The 17,836-nt window shown below is 39.1% G+C and overlaps 1 protein-coding gene across 1 annotated transcript in view; it reads left to right on the top strand.

Moving 5' to 3' along the window:
* F8 (coagulation factor VIII) overlaps positions 1-17,836 on the top strand; it is a 382,001-nt gene that overhangs the window by 275,970 nt on the left and 88,195 nt on the right. Inside the window, exon 14 of the mRNA XM_058291449.2 lies at positions 3,334-6,460. Coding sequence (XP_058147432.1) covers positions 3,334-6,460 — 3,127 coding nt within the window. The remainder of the gene's footprint in view (positions 1-3,333; positions 6,461-17,836) is intronic.

Below are 17,836 nucleotides of genomic sequence, written 5' to 3'. Positions count from 1 at the left end.
CCCTAATCATAACTTAATCATACTCAGGTACAGACCAGTTTGCAAACATAATCCAACATGTATTTTTGGAATTCATAACTATATCAAACTGCTATATCCATTAAACATTTTTTAAACTTTGTTTATGGTAACTTTAATCATACAGAAGTTTAGAAAGTTGTGTAGATAAATATTTCAACATTTTCATTTATGGGGTTCTGGTTTAAGGCCTTTTGTACCTTAAGATAGTTGAAATTGGTAATATCTAATTGTTCTTCCAGTACCTTTTAGGTTTATTTATACATTTTTGAGCCATCTGGAATTAATTTTGATATATAAGAAAGGTGAGAATCTAGTTTTGCTTTTTTTCAACTGGATATTTAATTGCTCCAAATATAACTCATCCCTATTTCTACTTATTCAAAATGGTGCATTTCTTTGTTAATTTAACAAGTATTTATTGAGCACTGACTATGTGCCAGACACCATTCTAGGCGTATACATTCTGTCATATATTAAATTTCCATAAATCCTGTCAATAAATATATAGCTCTAGTCTAAACTATTAATCTATTAATACCTGCATCAGGTCCCCACCACATTAATTAGCATAGCTCTATCTTTGGTTCTGCATACTCACCTCATTGTTCTTTTTAAGAAATGTTTGACAGTTATTGGACATATTTTTCCAGATCAAATTCTATAAAAATACCCATTGGTATTTTGATTGGAATTATGTTTTCTTTACACATTAATTTAGGCAAATTGATATCTTTTTAACATTAAAAACATACAATATATAATATATTATGAAAAAATATCTAAAATATAAGTATACATGTGTATCACAGACATACCTATGTCAAGAGTTGGAAGAGGATATTGGATTGAGAGATCTACAAGGGAATTCTATTTACTTTTTTTCTGTGTTTATATATCCTTTCTTATTTTATATTTTGTACATGTGTGATTTATTATTTTTAATTGGTTATTAATTTTATTGACTTTTTATCAAAGAACGAACTTTTCTTTAAGCTCTTAGTTTGAAATTTATTAATTTTAATATTTTAAAATTTTGTTTTTAGTCACACATGTAATACAAGAAGTTCTCATTACAAAGTTCAACCAATGCAGATGTAGCTAAAGACCCTTTTGATCACCACTCTCAATCTCAGGCCCGTCTCTGATTTAAGTGCTATTATCAGTTTGGTGTATAGCATTCCAGACACTTTTCTGGAGGTTTGTGTTACCTTTTTCCACACAATAACTCTCTTCCTCAGTAAAAGAAGGGAACTAATTACAGCTGTGTAATTTTAAATAAAAATCCTGATTTAAAAATACTTTTACTTACTTCAGCTCCAGTCCTGACCCAAAATGGTTTCACACCGCCGAAAACGTATTTCAAATATCATTAAATTGGGCTTCCAGTCCCCAAACATATGATATAGTTATGCCCTTGCTTTTAGCACACTCACATTATTATGACTATGGAAATGTTATTCACCGTGGTTACAACAGGATTACATTTACCTTTTTAATAACTTGTTTCTCTAGAACTGAGATCTGTTCCTACACATTTGTTACCAGCTGGGCTCTTTCTATCTGAGGTACTTTGATAGCAATTAATTCCAGGATTGGATAACAGCTTACAAAAATAGTCCACTGAAGGCACTGAGGCAAGAAGTTTCCATATATTTGTGGTGCTTGCCAACACCCAAACTTGGCCAGACATATTTCTGTTATTCTTATAATATCTTCCTTTTAGTTATCCTCTTTATTCTTTCAAGAGTTTTATCATATAGTATTCTTTTTTTAATTGTGATACATAGATCACACAAAATGTTACATTAAAAATATGAGAGATTCCCATATACCCCACCCCACTCCTCCCACATCAACAACCTCTTTCACCATCGTGGTACATTCAGTGCATTTGGTGAATACATTTTGGAGCTCTACAGCATTTCGCTGGGAGACTGTCCTCCCGGAGTCATGCATTTTTCTGCTCCAGTCTGGACTGGTTCTCTTTAAGTTCAGACTCAGTTATCAACTCAGGACTTTTCTTCACCTTCCCTGAAAATAGGTACATGATTTCTGGATCCTATGTCTTCCTGTATTTTGATAAACTCCTTTATTTTGGTGATAACCACTTCCTGAGAATGGCTGCATTAGATTTCCTGAGTCTTTGTATATTCGAAAATGTCTTTATTCTCCTTTTCCATTTGACTGATAATTTGGTTGAACATAGAGTTTTAGATTGGATGTGGTATACAGTAATTCCAAAATGTATTTGATCATAGAAAGTATTTTCCATGGGCATTCAGTTATCTCACAGGATTCTGTGGAATATACATTTTTAGTAGGAACTGGGGATTGAACCCAGGTCCTCATACATGGGAATCAGGCACTCATCCACTGAGCTACATCCACTCCCCAATGAAAGTTGGATTTTTCCTTTGTTTGTTTGCTTGTGTGTTTGTTTTGTTTTGTTTTTAGGAGGTACCTTGTAACTGGGAAGCAGGAGCTCAAACACCTGAGTTACATCCACTCCCCAGTGGAATATACTTTTGGGAAAGAATTCCCTTAGAAGAATGCTAATACTTACACTTATAGATCTACTTTACCACAATGGAATTGGCCTATTAAAACTCATTGTATTTCTTTACTCGGATAATCCTCTTCATAGTAAAAATCAATATGGCCAGTACTGTGGTGGATCCTAGACCTAAGTCCTGCTGCCTTGTGCTTACTTATCCTTTAAATTGGTGATGGCAGATGCTAGGTGCTATGCATGTACTTTGAATCCATTATAGCACAGGGTAGTTAATATTAGGCTCATTTAAAAATTAGATAACTGGATCTCAGAGAGCCTAAATTACCTCCTCTAAGTCACATGACTGGTAAATGATAGAGCTAAGAATTTAATCCAGGCGATCTGACTCTAGAACCTGTGCCATTATGTAATACAGCAATCACATCTGTCCTATGTAAAAACTTTCCTGAATTAAGTCACTGTCATCAAAGAGTTTTGTGTGACTATTAGGACTCCATCATTATGTACATTAATTAAATTTCTCCATTTTCATCCCAATATCTATTCATTTTTAATCACAGCCATTTCTGTAGTCACAAACACATATACCACAATGACAGCAATGGTAAAAATACATTTACCACCATTGTTGGGCTACTGTCATGTGTCAGGGATTTAACCTAATGGTCTGTCATATGATCATATGATGGTACTGACTAGTATATTTTCATTTATCTGGGAATGGGAGAGAATTTCTAAACCAGAACTTGCTTGGTTCCTGGATAATGAATAACAAGAGTATTCTTCTTCTTCATCTCCAGGTCTGTGGGTTCTGGGATGCCACAACTCAGATTTTCGGAACAGAGGCATGACAGCCTTACTAGAAGTTTCTCACTGTGACAGGACTCCTGGTGATTCTTTTGAGGACATATATGAAACTATTCCAACTTACATGTTGAATGAAAACAGTGTCATAAAACCCAGAGGCTTCTCCAGGAATTCAAGGCACCCTAGCACTAGACAAATGCAATTCAAAGCCACTCCAACTCCAGAAAATGACATAGAGAAAACTGGTCCTCAATTTGGAGAGAGAAAACAGCTGCTTAAAGTACAAAGTGTCTCCCCCAGTGGTTTGTTAACGCTCATGAGACAGAGTCCTACTCCTTATGGGTTATCTTTACCTGATCTCCAAGAAACTACACATGAGACTATTCCTAATGATCATTCACCTGTAACAAAAGAAAGTAAGGAAGGTCCATCTAAAGTGACACATCTCAGGACAGAGCTCCATCACAGTGGGGACATAGAATTTACTCCTAATCTAGACCTCCAGTTAAGATTAAATGAGAATTCGGGGACAACAATGAAATTAGGTTTAAAGAAACGTGATTTAAAAGTTTCTAGTTCGTTGAATAATGTAATGACTTCACCAACAATTTCATCAGACAACTTGGCAGCAGACACTGAAAAGACAGGTCCCTTAGGATCCTTGAATATGCCAGTTCATTTTAGTAGTCAACTAGGCACCACTGTATTTGGCAAAAAGTCATCTTCACTTACTGGGTCTGGTGTACCTTTATACTTGAGTAAAGGAGATAAAGATTCCAAGTTGTTAGAAGCAGCTTTAATGGATAGTCAAGAAAGTTTACAGGGAAAAAAGGTATCATCAATAGAGAGTGATAGGTTAATTAAAGAGAAAAGAATTCATGGATCTTCTTCGTTGGCCAAGGATAATGCTTTATTAAAATTTAATATCTCTTTGGTAAAGACAAACAAGACACTCAATAACTCAACAACTAATGGAAAGATTCACACTGATGAACCAACATTATTAAATGAAAATAATACACCAATCTGGCAAGATATGATATTAGAACATAATACTGAATTTCCAGATATGACTTCTTTGATTCATGATGAAACATTTATGGACAAAAATACTACAGCTCTGGAACTAAATCAGGCATTAAATATAACTATTTTACCAAAAAATGTGGAAATGGTCCACCATAAAAAAGAGGGTTCTGTACCACAAGAGGCAGAAAATCCAGATATGTCATTCTTCAAGATGCTATTCTTGACAGATTCAGCAAATTGGATGAAAAAGTCTCACAGAAAGAACTCCCTGAGCTCTGAGCAAGGGCCTAGTCCAAAGCAATTAATGTCTTTTGAATCAGAAAAAAATGTGAAAGATCAGAATTTCTTTTCAGAGAAGAATATGAAGGCAGTAGGAGAGAAGGAATTTACAAAGTACAAAGGACTCAAAGAGATTTTTCCAAATATCAGGAGCATATTTCTTAGCAACTGGACTAATGTACAAGAAAATGATACACAAAATCAAGGAAATAAAATTCAGGAAGAGCTAGAAAGAAAGGAAACATTAAGCCAAGACAATGTAGTTTTGCCTCATGTGTATACAGTGACCAGCACTAAGAATGTACTGAAGACCCTCTTCTTACTGAGAAATAGGCAAAATGTTACTCTAGAAAGTTTAGATGAGGAAACATATATTCCAACTCTTGAAGACATTAGATCATTAAATAATTCATCCAATAGAACGGGGCCTCACATAGCCCATTTCTCAGAAAAAAGTGAGGAAGAAAACTTGGACAGCTTGAGAAATCAAACAAAGCAAACTGTAGAGAAGTATCCAAGCCCCACAAGGTTGTCTCTTAATCCAGGTCAACAGAATGTTTTCACTCAACATGGTAAGTGGACTTTGAAACAATTTGGACCCTCACTAGAAGAAGTAGAGTTTGCAAAGGGGATAAGTACAAATGAAAACTCAACCAAGTGGTCCAGAAACATGAAAAATTTGACCCTGGGCACCCTCATACAGATAGACTACAACAAAAAGGAGAAAAGGGCCATTACACAGTCCCTCTTATCAGATTGTTCTATAGGGAGTCATGGCATTACACAAACAAATGATTCTGCATTATCTATTGCAAAGGTATTGGCATCTCCATCAAATAAACCCAGAAATATGACTGGGACCCCATCCCAAGACAACTCTTCTCACCCGCTAGCATCAGCCTGTAGTTATAACTTTAGGGAGAGAAGTTCTGGGTTCCAAGAAAGCAGTCATTTATTACAAGGAGACAAAAGAAATAACCTTTCTTTAGCCATCCTAATGGCAGAAATGATCAAAGGTCAAGGAGAGGTCAGTGCCTTGGGGACAACCCCAAACCCACTCATGTACAAGAAACTTGAGAACGCCACTCTCTTGAAACCAAGGTTGGCTGAAGCATCTGGCAAAGTTGAATTGCTTCCTAAAATTCGTGTTCATCAGGAAGACCCTTTCCCTTCAGAAACTAGCAATGGTTCTCCTGGCCACATAGTTCTCATGGAAGAGAAACACCTTCAGAAAACACAGGAATCTGTTAAATTGGGAAAAGAAAATACATCTGTAAAAGTGACATCTCTGAAAGAGGAAACAGAACACTCTGAAAAGACTCCATACAAACTGTTGGATCCCCTTGCTTGGGATAACCAATATTCTATGCAGATACCAAGAGAAGAATGGAAATCCCAAGAGAAGTCATCTAAACTCACGGCTTTTAATACAAAGGACACTACATCCCCCCTGACCCCTTGTGAAATCAATCATGTAAAAGCAGCAATAAATGAGGGACAAAAGAGTCCCCAAAGAGAAGCCACTTGGGCAAAGCAAGGAGGGACTGGAAGATTGGGCTCTCAAAACCCACCAGTCTTGAAACACCATCTACAGGAAATAACCCTTACTACTCTTCCACCAGAGCAAGAAAAATTTGACTATGATGATACTCTTGCAATTGAAACTAAGAGGGAAGATTTTGATATTTATGGTGAGGATGAAAATCAGGGGCCTCGCAGCTTTCAAAAGAGAACACGACACTATTTTATTGCTGCAGTGGAGCGGTTCTGGGATTATGGAATGAGTAGATCTCCCCATGCTCTAAGAAACAGGTATGGGTCCATTGGTATTCCTTTGTCCTGCTACTGTAACCTTTGAATTTACTAGGTGCTGAAACGATGGGAAAGGCACATCCAATCTGAAGAAGAGAGACTCCAAAGATTACATTACAGAGGAACACTGAGAACCGGGTGGCAAAGTCTAGATGAAGCCAAGGAGTGAATGGAATGTTAGAAGATGACACAAACAATAAGAGTTAGAGGATGGCATGAGCCTCTTTCTCTGGGGGAGGGAATGGAGAAGGAGAGGAAGGTTACAAGAGATTAGAGGAGTCATGGTTCTGAAGCAGCGATGGGAAGCAGGAAATCAACCTCATTTAGCCTTATGAGCTACAGGGGAAATCTTATTCTTATGAGAGAGGCAGGAGGAATAATTGAAGTGTTTAATAAAGAGATTAAGGTGTACAGAAGGTTGTTTTCTATGGTATATGGGGTCTGTATTAGTCAGCCAAAGGGTGCTGATGCAAAATACCAGAAATTGTTTGGTTTTTATAAAGGGTATTTATTTGGGGTAGGAGCTTACAGTTACCAGGCCATAAAGCATAACTTACATCCCTCACGAAAGTATATTTTCACGTGTTGGAGCAAGGTGGCTGCTGATGTCTGTAAGGGTTCAGGCTTCCTGGGTTCCTCTGGGCTCAGCTCCTCTGTTTTCTCCACAGGGTCAGCTGTAGACTATCAGATGAACAGCTCTGTCTCTATCCCTGGGGCTACAGCTTAAGACTTGAGCATCAAACTCCAACATCAAAAACCCTCAACTCTGTTCTTTGCCGTGCGTTTTATCTGTGAGTCCCCACCCACCAAGGGGTGGGTACTCAACGCCCTACTGGCACAAGAGGCTTACCTGATTATTTAATCAAGTAAACCTCTGAATCCAATATAATCTAATATGCTCAGAGGATAAGATCAGTTTACAAACATAATCCAATATATCTTTGTGGAATTCATCAATAATATCAAACTGCTACAGGGTCCAAAGGACAAAGTGGGAGGATTTTATTGTTAGGGAGCAGAGGAAAGTTGGGTCAGGGATGAGAAAGAACAGAGAAATTCAGAAGATAAACATAAAGAGAGTCGGTCAACAAACACTTATTGAACACCTACTACACTCCAGGCACTTTTGTAAGCACTGAAGTATAGCAGAGTGGGAGATAAAATTCCACTGGGGAAAGCAAGAGATAATAAATTAGTAGAAAACATAAATGAAGTAATATTAATGGTGCTATTAGAAGATAGAATAGAATAATATGATGGATAGTGACTGGGGAGATGCTACTTTAGTTGGGGTGAAAGTCCTCTTTGTGGAGTTGAGACGTAAATCATGATAGGAAGCCAGCATTTGAAGCTCTGAGAGAAGGAGTTTCCAGGACCAGAAACAGGAAATGCAAAAGTTCCAAGAATATAATAAGTTTAACATATTTGATTAACAGAAAAAGGACAGGTGTGACTGGAGTACAATGCAGAATTGGGGGCAGGTGGAGGTTTGTGGGAAATGAGGTGATAATGATGAGCAGAGGTCAGACAATCCCTAGGTCACTTTCCTGGATCTCTACCCTACATCTTATCCTTTTGCCTTAAATCTCCACAGCACCTTTTGCGCCATTCTTACTCTTAGCTGATGTCATGCAGTGAACTTCCACAGACTCCCAACACCACACTGACCCACTTTCTTGCATCTGTACCTATACACTCTGTCTCCATGCTTATAACAAAAATGGACTGTACTCCTAAGGCCAACCTCTCCAGTTTTTCACTTGATCCATCCTTTTTCTCCTCATAAGAAACATTACTCCAGAAATTCATCCTTTCTCTTACATCACTTTCTCTTTCTCCACATCACTTTTCCCTCTCCACCTTATCAGTCCTACCTGTATCAAACTATTATTTCTCCCATCTTAAAATAAAAATTTTACCTTGAATTCCCTTGTCCTCAAGATATTGCCTCCATGTGTCCCCTTACCTTTGCAGAAAATATCTTAAAATAGTTATTTTTACTTGATGCCTTTGCCTCTTTTCTTCCGATTTTTTCTTTAACCCGCACCAAAGAGGCTTTCATCTCCACTGTTCAAAAAAAATTATACTTTTCAAGGCCACTATTGATCTTTATATTAATAATTCCCAGTCCTTTTCTTAGTTGAACTCTCAATAGTATTTAATAGTTGATTAATCTGTCCTAGATATATGTTCTTACTTGGCATCTCTGACCCCACTTTTCCTTGGTTTTTCTACTAAACTCACTGCACAGTCTTTCTCTGTTATCTTTGCTGGTTCTTCCTCATCTCCGTATCTTTAAATGCTAGAGTTTCAAGGTTTTTAGTTCTCTAACTGCTCCTCTTTTCTATTTACACTCACTCTCTTGATCAAGCTCACAATTTTAAGTACCAGATCTCTTCCCTAAACTTGAATTTCACATATTCAACTCTCTACCTTAACATTTTAAACATTGGACTCTTAATTTCTGCCCACTTCCTGACGCTGCTGCTTGTTCAGCCTTTTCCATCTCCGTTAATGGTCATTCCCTTCTTTCTGTTGCTCAGACTACAAATCTGGAAGTTATCCCTAACTCCTCTCTCTTTCACACTTGCATCAGAGGATCCTGTTGGCTTTAAATTCATAAAATAACAAGAATTTTATTATGGGCTGAGTATTGTATAAGTAGTAGAAAGGTAGAGATGGTTGAGTGGAAAGAAAGGTTACAAAACAACAAGGAAATAAATACACTAAAATATTACTGTGGTAATATCTGAATGCTGAAAAAGAGGATTTTATCATTTTTTAATCTTTTACTTGTCTATAATTTCAAACTTTTTATAACATACGTGCACTACCTCTGTAACTATAAAAGGTTATTAAAATAATAAACCAACTCTATTTAAAAAAACGCCCTAGTCTAAACCACTGTCAACTCACCTTAATTATTGCAATAGCCTCTTTATTGACTTTCCTGCTTCTACCTTTCTTCTATACAGTCTTTTCCCAATACAGAAGCTAAAGTTAATTTTTTAAATTAAATTGTCTTTTTTTTTTAAAGATACATAGATCACAAAAAATGTTACATTAAAAAATATAAGAGGGTCCTGCATACCCCACACCCCACACCCCTACTATTCCCACATCAACAACCTCTTTCATCATTGTGACACATTCATTGCATTTGGTGAATACGTTTTGGAGCACTGCTGCACCGCATGGATTATAGTTTACATTGTAGTTTACACTCTTCCCCAGTACATTCAGTGGGTTATGGCAGGATATATAATGTCCAGCATCTGTCCCTGCAATATCATTTAGGACAGCTCCAAGTCCCGAAAATGCCCCCACTTCTCATCTCTTCTTCCTTCTCCCCACCTCAGCAACTACCGTGGCCACTTTCTCCACATCAATGCTACAATTTCTTCCATTACTAGTCACAATAGTTCTATAATAGAATACCAGTAAGTTCACTCTAATCCATATTTAATTCCTCCATCCTGTGGACCCTGAATTGGTGATGTCTACTCCACCTCTATATCAAGAGGAGGTTATATCCCACATGGTTGATGGATGCGATTCTCCTGCTTGCAGTTGTAGGCACTCTTGGTTCCCTGGTGTGGTGGTTGACCATCTTCACCTCCCTGTTAGCCAACCTGTGCAAGTCTAACAAACTGGAGAGTAGGATAAAGTTACTTTTTAAATTGTAATTCTGGTTATTGTTCCCTGCTCCAAATCCTCCCTCCAGTAAATTCCATCTTAGCCAGAGTCCAAAGCCCTCTCCATGGCCTTCAAATCCTATGTGATTTTTTCTCTAGTAAATAGAAGCACAACCTTTATTGTCATTTACCTTGGACTGGGTGAAAATAGAGAGATATTATTGCTGTAGCTGTAGCACTGAAATGATTACAGCAAGAAGTGATGGAACAAGACTGTCTGATTCCATGGACTGAACAACTTCTGACATTTTTCTGATGCCCACAAATTCTAACTATTTGGCTGCTGTAGGTCTAGTTTTAAAACTAACTATTTTGTGTGAATTTTGCATCTTTAAAAAAAAGAATAAAAAATAAAAAAAAAAACGCTTAGAAAGAAAAACCAACTCTATAGAAACATAGCCAGTTAGTTCATTTTACTATCTTAATGAGACCTACAAAATTCCACATGATTGTTCACTGAGGCAGTTGCCACCCAACACAAAGACATTCATAATGATCTTTTCTCCTAACAGTACCCAATGAATTCAGAAGGACCTAAAAGACAAAAGTGACATGACAAGGAACCAAACAATAAAATACTTCTAATATGATATTTGTGAGCTTATGTTGTATTCATGCCATGTTTTTTTTAAAGATTTATTTTTTATTTCTTTCCCCTTCCCCTGCCCCTGCCCAGTTGTCTGCTCTCTGTGTCCATTCACTATGTGTTCTTCTGTGTCCACTTGTATTCTTATCAGCGGCACCCAGAACCTGTGTTTCTTTTTGTTGCATCATCTTGCTGTGTCAGCTCTCCATGTGTGCGGTGCCACCCTGGGCAGGCTGCACATTTTTCACACTGGGCAGCTTTCCTTACGGGGTGCACTCCTTGCGCATGGGGCTCCCCTTACGTGGGGGACACCCCTGCGTGACACGGCACTCCTTGCATGCATCAGCACTGTGCATGGGCCAGCTCATCACACAAGTCAGGAGGCCCTGGGTTTGAACCCTGGACCTCCCATGTGGTAGGTGAATGCTTTATCCATTGAGCCAAATTCACTTCCCTCATGCCATGTTTTGATACTTCATGTTCTCATATGTACTAAGTGTCTTTGTATTTTTTCTTTCTTAAACTTTTTATTCTGAAATAATTTCAAATTACAGAAAGGTTGCAAACATAACACAAAACCCATATAGACAACTCCAACATAATCCCCCCAGATACACAGATAACAGTTTGCCACATTTGCTGTATCATTCTATCAGTCCATCTATCAGTATATCTATCACCTATCATCTGTCTATTTATCTGTCAATTTTGTAAACAATTGAGAGTAGACTGTATACATCATGCACCTTGAACACATAATTCCATGTGCATTGCCTAAGAACAAGAATGTTCACTCATGTAATCATCTTAAGTACAGTTATCAACTTCAAGAAAATTAACATTGATGTAAAGCTTATAGTCCACATCCCGTTTTATTATATGCCCCAGTAATGTCCTTTTGGATCTTTTTTCCTCCATTATTTGGTCACATCCAGGATCTCTTTAGTTGCTCTTTTTTTTAAGTATATGTTGAATGAATTAGTAAATGATGGATGTCAAAACTTCAGGAAGCACAATTCACATACAGTTGTGTAACATAGCATCCATGGGCAGGGAGGCAGGGAAACCAGTGAAGAGGCTATTACAGTCATATAGGTCATATATGACCATATAAGTCATATAGGAGAAGATAGTGGTTTGGACCAGGATGGTGGTATGGTGGTATGGTGTAGTGGAGATGGAAAGAAATGGAGGAAAGTGGGGTATAATTTGAAGGTAAACAGATAGGGGTTGCTGTTAGATTGAGGGAAGGATGGGGACAGAGGACTCAAAGAAGAATTTTAGGTTTCATCCTGAGCAACTAGGTGGATAATGGTGCCATTTACTGAGATGTGGAAGATGTGATGTACAATGGATTTCTTTGAGGGAAAAAACCAATGATCTGTTTTGGACATATTAAGTTTGAGATTCCTATTAGACATCCGAATGGAGATGTTGCATAAGCAGTTGGATATATGAGTCCAGAGTTTTAGGAAAAGGTGTTTGTTAAATATATAAATTTTGGAGTCATAAGCATATAGATAAGATTCAAATGAAACTGTTCAGATCATCAAGGAGTGAAAGTAGATACAAACCATCCACATTTTAAGCTGGGTCTCCGAAGGGCTACATCCTCAGGGTAATGGTAAACCAGTAAACTTGTACTCCACTGACATACAGTCCGGTTTTACATCATCTCTGTTATCCATGAAACCTCTATTCTTGATCATATTTTAAGCCAGTTCTGGATTAGCAGTTCCCCAAGTCATGAAGCAGATGAAAACACAAAACCTCTCTAGTGAAAGATTCCAATACACTAGGCCTCAAATTATTTTCACAATAATTTCAAATGCAATGCCCAGAACACAAAGACACTTGGCACAAAAGGAAACAAGATAAAATAAACAAGAAGCAACAGAAATAATAGACAGCCAAAATAAATTCACAGACATGAGCTCTTGTAAAGAGAATTGGTGAACTGGTAGGTGAATAAAAGGAAATAATATGGAATACAGCATGTAGATTTTTTTCTTCATTTATTTAGGTCTTGTTTCTTGTATTTTTTTTAAAAAGATACTTAGATTACATAAAAGTTACATTTTTTAAAATAGGGGATTCCTTTATGCCCTGCTCCCTACACCTCCCACACTTTCCCACATTAACTACATCCTTAATTAGTGTGGTATATTCGTTACAATTGATTAACACATTTTGACATTTTGGAGCATTGCCACTAAGCATGGATTATAGTGTACATTGTAGTTTACACTCTCTCCCACACAGTTTTGTAAGTTATGGTAAGACATATAATGGCTTGTATCTGTTGCTATGTAGATATTTTTAAAATGGAAAATACAAAAAGATGGATAATAAAAGACTGTAACAGACTATTATCTAAAGATGACTGTGCCAATATATCTTGTCCTACCATGTTCTTGTGCAATGTAACCTTGCCACACTCTTTCATCAAAAGGTAGAATCTAATTACCTTCCCTTTGATCTGGGCTGGCATTATGACTCATTTGTGACCAAGAGAATGTGAGAGACATTTGTGGCCTGTAGATATGGTAGAAGTGATGATGTGTGATTCCTGAGGTTAGGTTAGAAAATACCATGGAATTTATATCTAGCTGTCCTATGATCCTCACTCCGGGAGAAGCCAGCCACCATGAAAGAAGTCTGACTACCCTGAGACTACCATGCTGGAGATATCATGTGTAGATCCTCTGATCAAGAGTTCCCCTGAGCCCAGCCTTCCAGCATTCCTCACAAAGGCACCAGACATGTGATTGAAGCCCATGTGGACCCTCCAGACCAGCTCCTTTGCCAGCTGAATACTACTGAGTGACCTTGTTTGACACCATGAGGAGAATAACAATTACCTAGCCAAGCCCTACTGTAATTCCTGACTCACAGAACTTGTAAGAATAAAATAGTTACTGTTTTAAGTCACTAAAGTTTTAAGGAAGTTTGTGATACAGCAGCAGATAATGCGAAGAGAGACATGGAGGACAGAATGAATAAGGACTACCCTATGTTTACTTGAAATCCCAGAAGGAAAGGAAGGAGGGAATGGGGGAAAGGCAATATTTGAAGAAGCAATGGCTGAGAATTTTCCAGAATCAAAAAAGACATCAGTGCTCAATAAATCCCAAGCAAAATAAACAAAAATGTCAACATTGAAGCACAATTGAGAAAAGCACAAAGTGGTAAAAGTACTAATTAGTACTAAGTAGTAAAAGTACTAATCTACAATAGACTATTAGTCAAGGATAAAATTTTATCTCTAGAGTAATCACAAGAATGTATGACTGAAGGGGAAACGGACTTGGCCCAGTGGTTAGGGCGTCCGTCTACCACATGGGAGGTCTGCGGTTCAAACCCCGGGCCTCCTTGACCTGGGTGGAGCTGGCCCATGCGCAGTGCTGATGTGCTCAAGGAGTGCCACGCCACGCTGGGGTGTCCCCCGCGTAGGGGAACCCCATGCGCAAGGAGTGCGCCCCTGTAAGGAGAGCCACCTAGCGCGAAAGAAAGAGCAGCCTGCCCAGGAATGGTGCCGCACACACTTCCCGTGCCGCTGACGACAACAGAAGCAGACGAAGAAACAAGACGCAGCAAATAGACACAGAGAACAGACAACCGGGGGACGGGGGGGAAATTAAAAAATAAATTAATTAATTTAAAAATAAGAATGTATGATTGAAAAGCTAACAGTGGAAAAAGATAAAATTAATTTAAAACAATTAATTAAAAATAATTGGAATTAAATTTAAATTATTTTAAATATAATTAATTTTAAAATGCATGAAAGAAATAAGGAAAGAAGAGATGGTATGAATAGAAAACAAACAAAATCAGGTAGACTTAAACTCAACTATATTAAAATATGATATAAAAAAGGAAGATAAAAAAGGAAGAAAAGTCAGGTAAACTTGAACTCTATATTAAAATATAAATAATAGAATGGATTAAAAATCAATGTTAGCTTTCTACCATATATAGGAGATACACTTAAAATATAAGGACTTAGACATTGATTTACATTTGGAATGTTTGGGGAAGATGACAGAGCAGGGTACTCCAGTACTCAATCTTTCCACCAAAAACAACTATTACACAGGTAGAAGCAGTCTCAAACAACTATTTTAAAACTCCAGAGGCCAGAAGAATGCTGTACAGCATCCAGGGAAGAGCAGGAGGAAGAAACTGATAAATTACAGTAAAAAACTGCAAATTGCTCTCTCTGTGCCACAGCTACCAGTGCCCTCCCCCACTCTCCCAGCAGACCACCAGGAGCTCCAGTCCTTGGCTAGCTGCTGCTGACAGAGAGGACTCAAACACCCTCTTCACCAAGAACAAGGATGTGCACGGCCAATCATTGATCGTGGCTTTTGAATAGCAAATTTGGATCACTGGGTCTTGGCTCTGAGGGCATTTATTGTTTCAACCTGCCCAGGACAAAGGTGGCAGCAGCCATTGTTTCAACCCACCTGGAAAAAGGCAGCCATAGCCATTGTTTAAAACCCATCCTGGACAAAAGAACTGCAGCCATTTTTTCAACCCAAACAGAGGTGGTGGAGCCATTGGAGAAGCTTTTGGTACCTTTCTGACCTCTTCCACAGGGCACTTTGGAGCAGGTTGCACCCCCCTTCATGGGTCCCTGGCTCTGTTTTGGCTGGGAAAACCAAATTGGGAAAGTCCTCCCTGGGGTGATCCTCCTCCCAGAATATGCCCTCTGCAAAAAGGAGGGTGAAAGTCTTTTTTTTAAAAGATTTATTTATTTATTTCTCTCCCCTTCCCCCCACCCCCCACCCCGGGTGTCTGTTCTCTGTGTCTATTTGCTGTGTCTTCTTTGTCCGCTTCTGTTGTTGTCAGCGGCACAGAAATCTGTGTTTCTTTTCATTGCGTCATCTTGTTGTGTCAGCTCTCCATGTGTGCGGCGCCATTCTTGGGCAGGCTGCACTTTCTTTTGCACTGGGTGGCTCTCCTTATGGGATGCACTCCTTGTGCATGGGGCTCCCCTCCGCGGAGGACACCCCTGCGTGGCAGGGCACTCCTTGCATGCATCAGCACTGCGCATGGCCAGCTCCACACGGGTCAAGGAGGCCTGGGGTTTGAACCGCGGACCTCCCATGTGGTAGACAGACACCCTAACCACTGGGCCAAGTCTGCCGCCAGGAGGGTGAAAATCTATTGAAGCAGACAGCCTGGGACAAAGGGCTATCAGCTTCAAATACCCAAGAGAGGGAGGTTTGTCCCCTGGAAAACAGAGGGAACAACAAAACCTGAAAACTGGGGAACTCTAAAACAACTAACAGCAAAAGCCTGGGACAAGATAGAGAACCAGAAAGACAGGAAAAACCCTCCACAGTGCATTCATCTTGAGTGAACTTCTTGATAGAAGGGCCAAAGCTCTAGAAAATCTCTCTATCATGAGCTGGTTACAAAACCAAGGAATAAACAACCCAAGGAGTATATCCTAGAGTCAACATTTTAAAATATTAAAATGTACAGTGTGTGATGAGTACAAGACAAAGAAACAGGAAATGATGGCCCATCCAAACGAAGAGGATTTAACAACAAAAAGACAACTCAATTCAAAAATGAGGGAAACGGACTTTGGCCCAGTGGTTAGGGCGTCCGTCTACCATATGGGAGGTCCGCGGTTCAAACCCCGGGCCTCCTTGACCCGTGTGGAGCTGGCCATGCGCAGTGCTGATGCGCGCAAGGAGTGCCGAGCCACGCAAGGGTGTCCCCCGCGTGCGGGAGCCCCACGCGCAAGGAGTGCGCCCGTGAGGAAAGCCGCCCAGCGTGAAAAGAAAGAGCAGCCTGCCCAGAAATGGCGCCGCCCACACTTCCCGTGCCGCTGACGACAACAGAAGCGGACAAAGAAACAAGACGCAGCAAATAGACACCAAGAACAGACAACCAGGGGAGGGGGGGAAATTAAATAAATAAATAAATCTTAAAAAAAAAAAAAAAAAAAAAAAATGAGGGAAAGACTTGAACAGACATCTCTCCAAAGAAGATATACAGATGTCCAAAAAGCACATGAAAAGATGCTCGACATCATTAGCCATCAGGGAAATGCAAATCAAAGCCACTATGGGATACCATTTCTCATCCATTAGAATAGATGCTATTAAAAAGCTGAAAATAACAAGTGTTGGAGAAGATGCAGAGAAATAGAAGCACTCATTCATTGTTGGTGACAATATAAAATGGTGCAGACACTGTGGAAGACAGTTTGGCAGTTCCTCAGAAAGCTAAATATAGAATTACCATGTCACTTGGTTATCTCACTACTAGGTATACACCCACAACTATTGAATGCAGGGGCTTCAACAGATATTTGCACAGTGATGTTCATAGCAGCATTATTCACAATTGCCAAAAGATGGAAGCAACCCAAGTGTCCATCAATAGATGAATGGATAAATAAAATGTGGTAGATACACAAAAGTGGAATATTATTTAGCCATAAAAAGGAATGAAGTCCTGATACATGTGACAAAATGGATGAACCTTGAGGACATCATGTTGAGTGAAATTAGGAAGACACAAAAGGATAAATATTGTATGATCTCACTGACTTGAAACAATCAGAAGAAACGAACTATGGAGTCAGAATCTATAATATAAGTTATCATGGGATCAGGTGGGGATAGGGTGTATGTTCATGTATGAATGATAAACTTCAATTAAAAAGTTAAAATAGGGGAAGTGGATGTGGTTCAAGTGATTAGGCTCCCATCTACCAACTGGGAGGTCCAGGGTTTGATTCCTGGGGCCTCCTGGTCAAGGCAAGATGGCTCGAGCAGAGAGCTGGCCCATGCGGAGTGTTGGCCCATGCAGAGTGCTGGCCCATGTGGAGTGCTGGCCCCTGCAACAATGTGGCCTGAGCAAGAGCAGGTGCAGCAAAATGACACAACAAAAAGAGACATAGAGTAGAAAGAGATTCAGCAGACCAGGGAGCTGAGGTGGTGCAAGAGATTGAGTTCTCTCTCACTCTGGAAGGTCCCAGGATGGATTCCCAGTGCCACCTAAAGAGAAGACAAGCAGACACAGAAGAACACACAGCAAATGGACACACAAAGCAGACAGCAAACACAAAAA

The sequence above is a fragment of the Dasypus novemcinctus genome, chromosome X (genome assembly GCF_030445035.2).
Source record: "Dasypus novemcinctus isolate mDasNov1 chromosome X, mDasNov1.1.hap2, whole genome shotgun sequence".
Taxonomy (NCBI): Eukaryota; Metazoa; Chordata; class Mammalia; order Cingulata; family Dasypodidae; genus Dasypus; species Dasypus novemcinctus.
The sequence above is the reverse complement of the archived record's forward strand: the minus strand, read 5'-3'. Positions and strand labels throughout refer to the sequence as shown.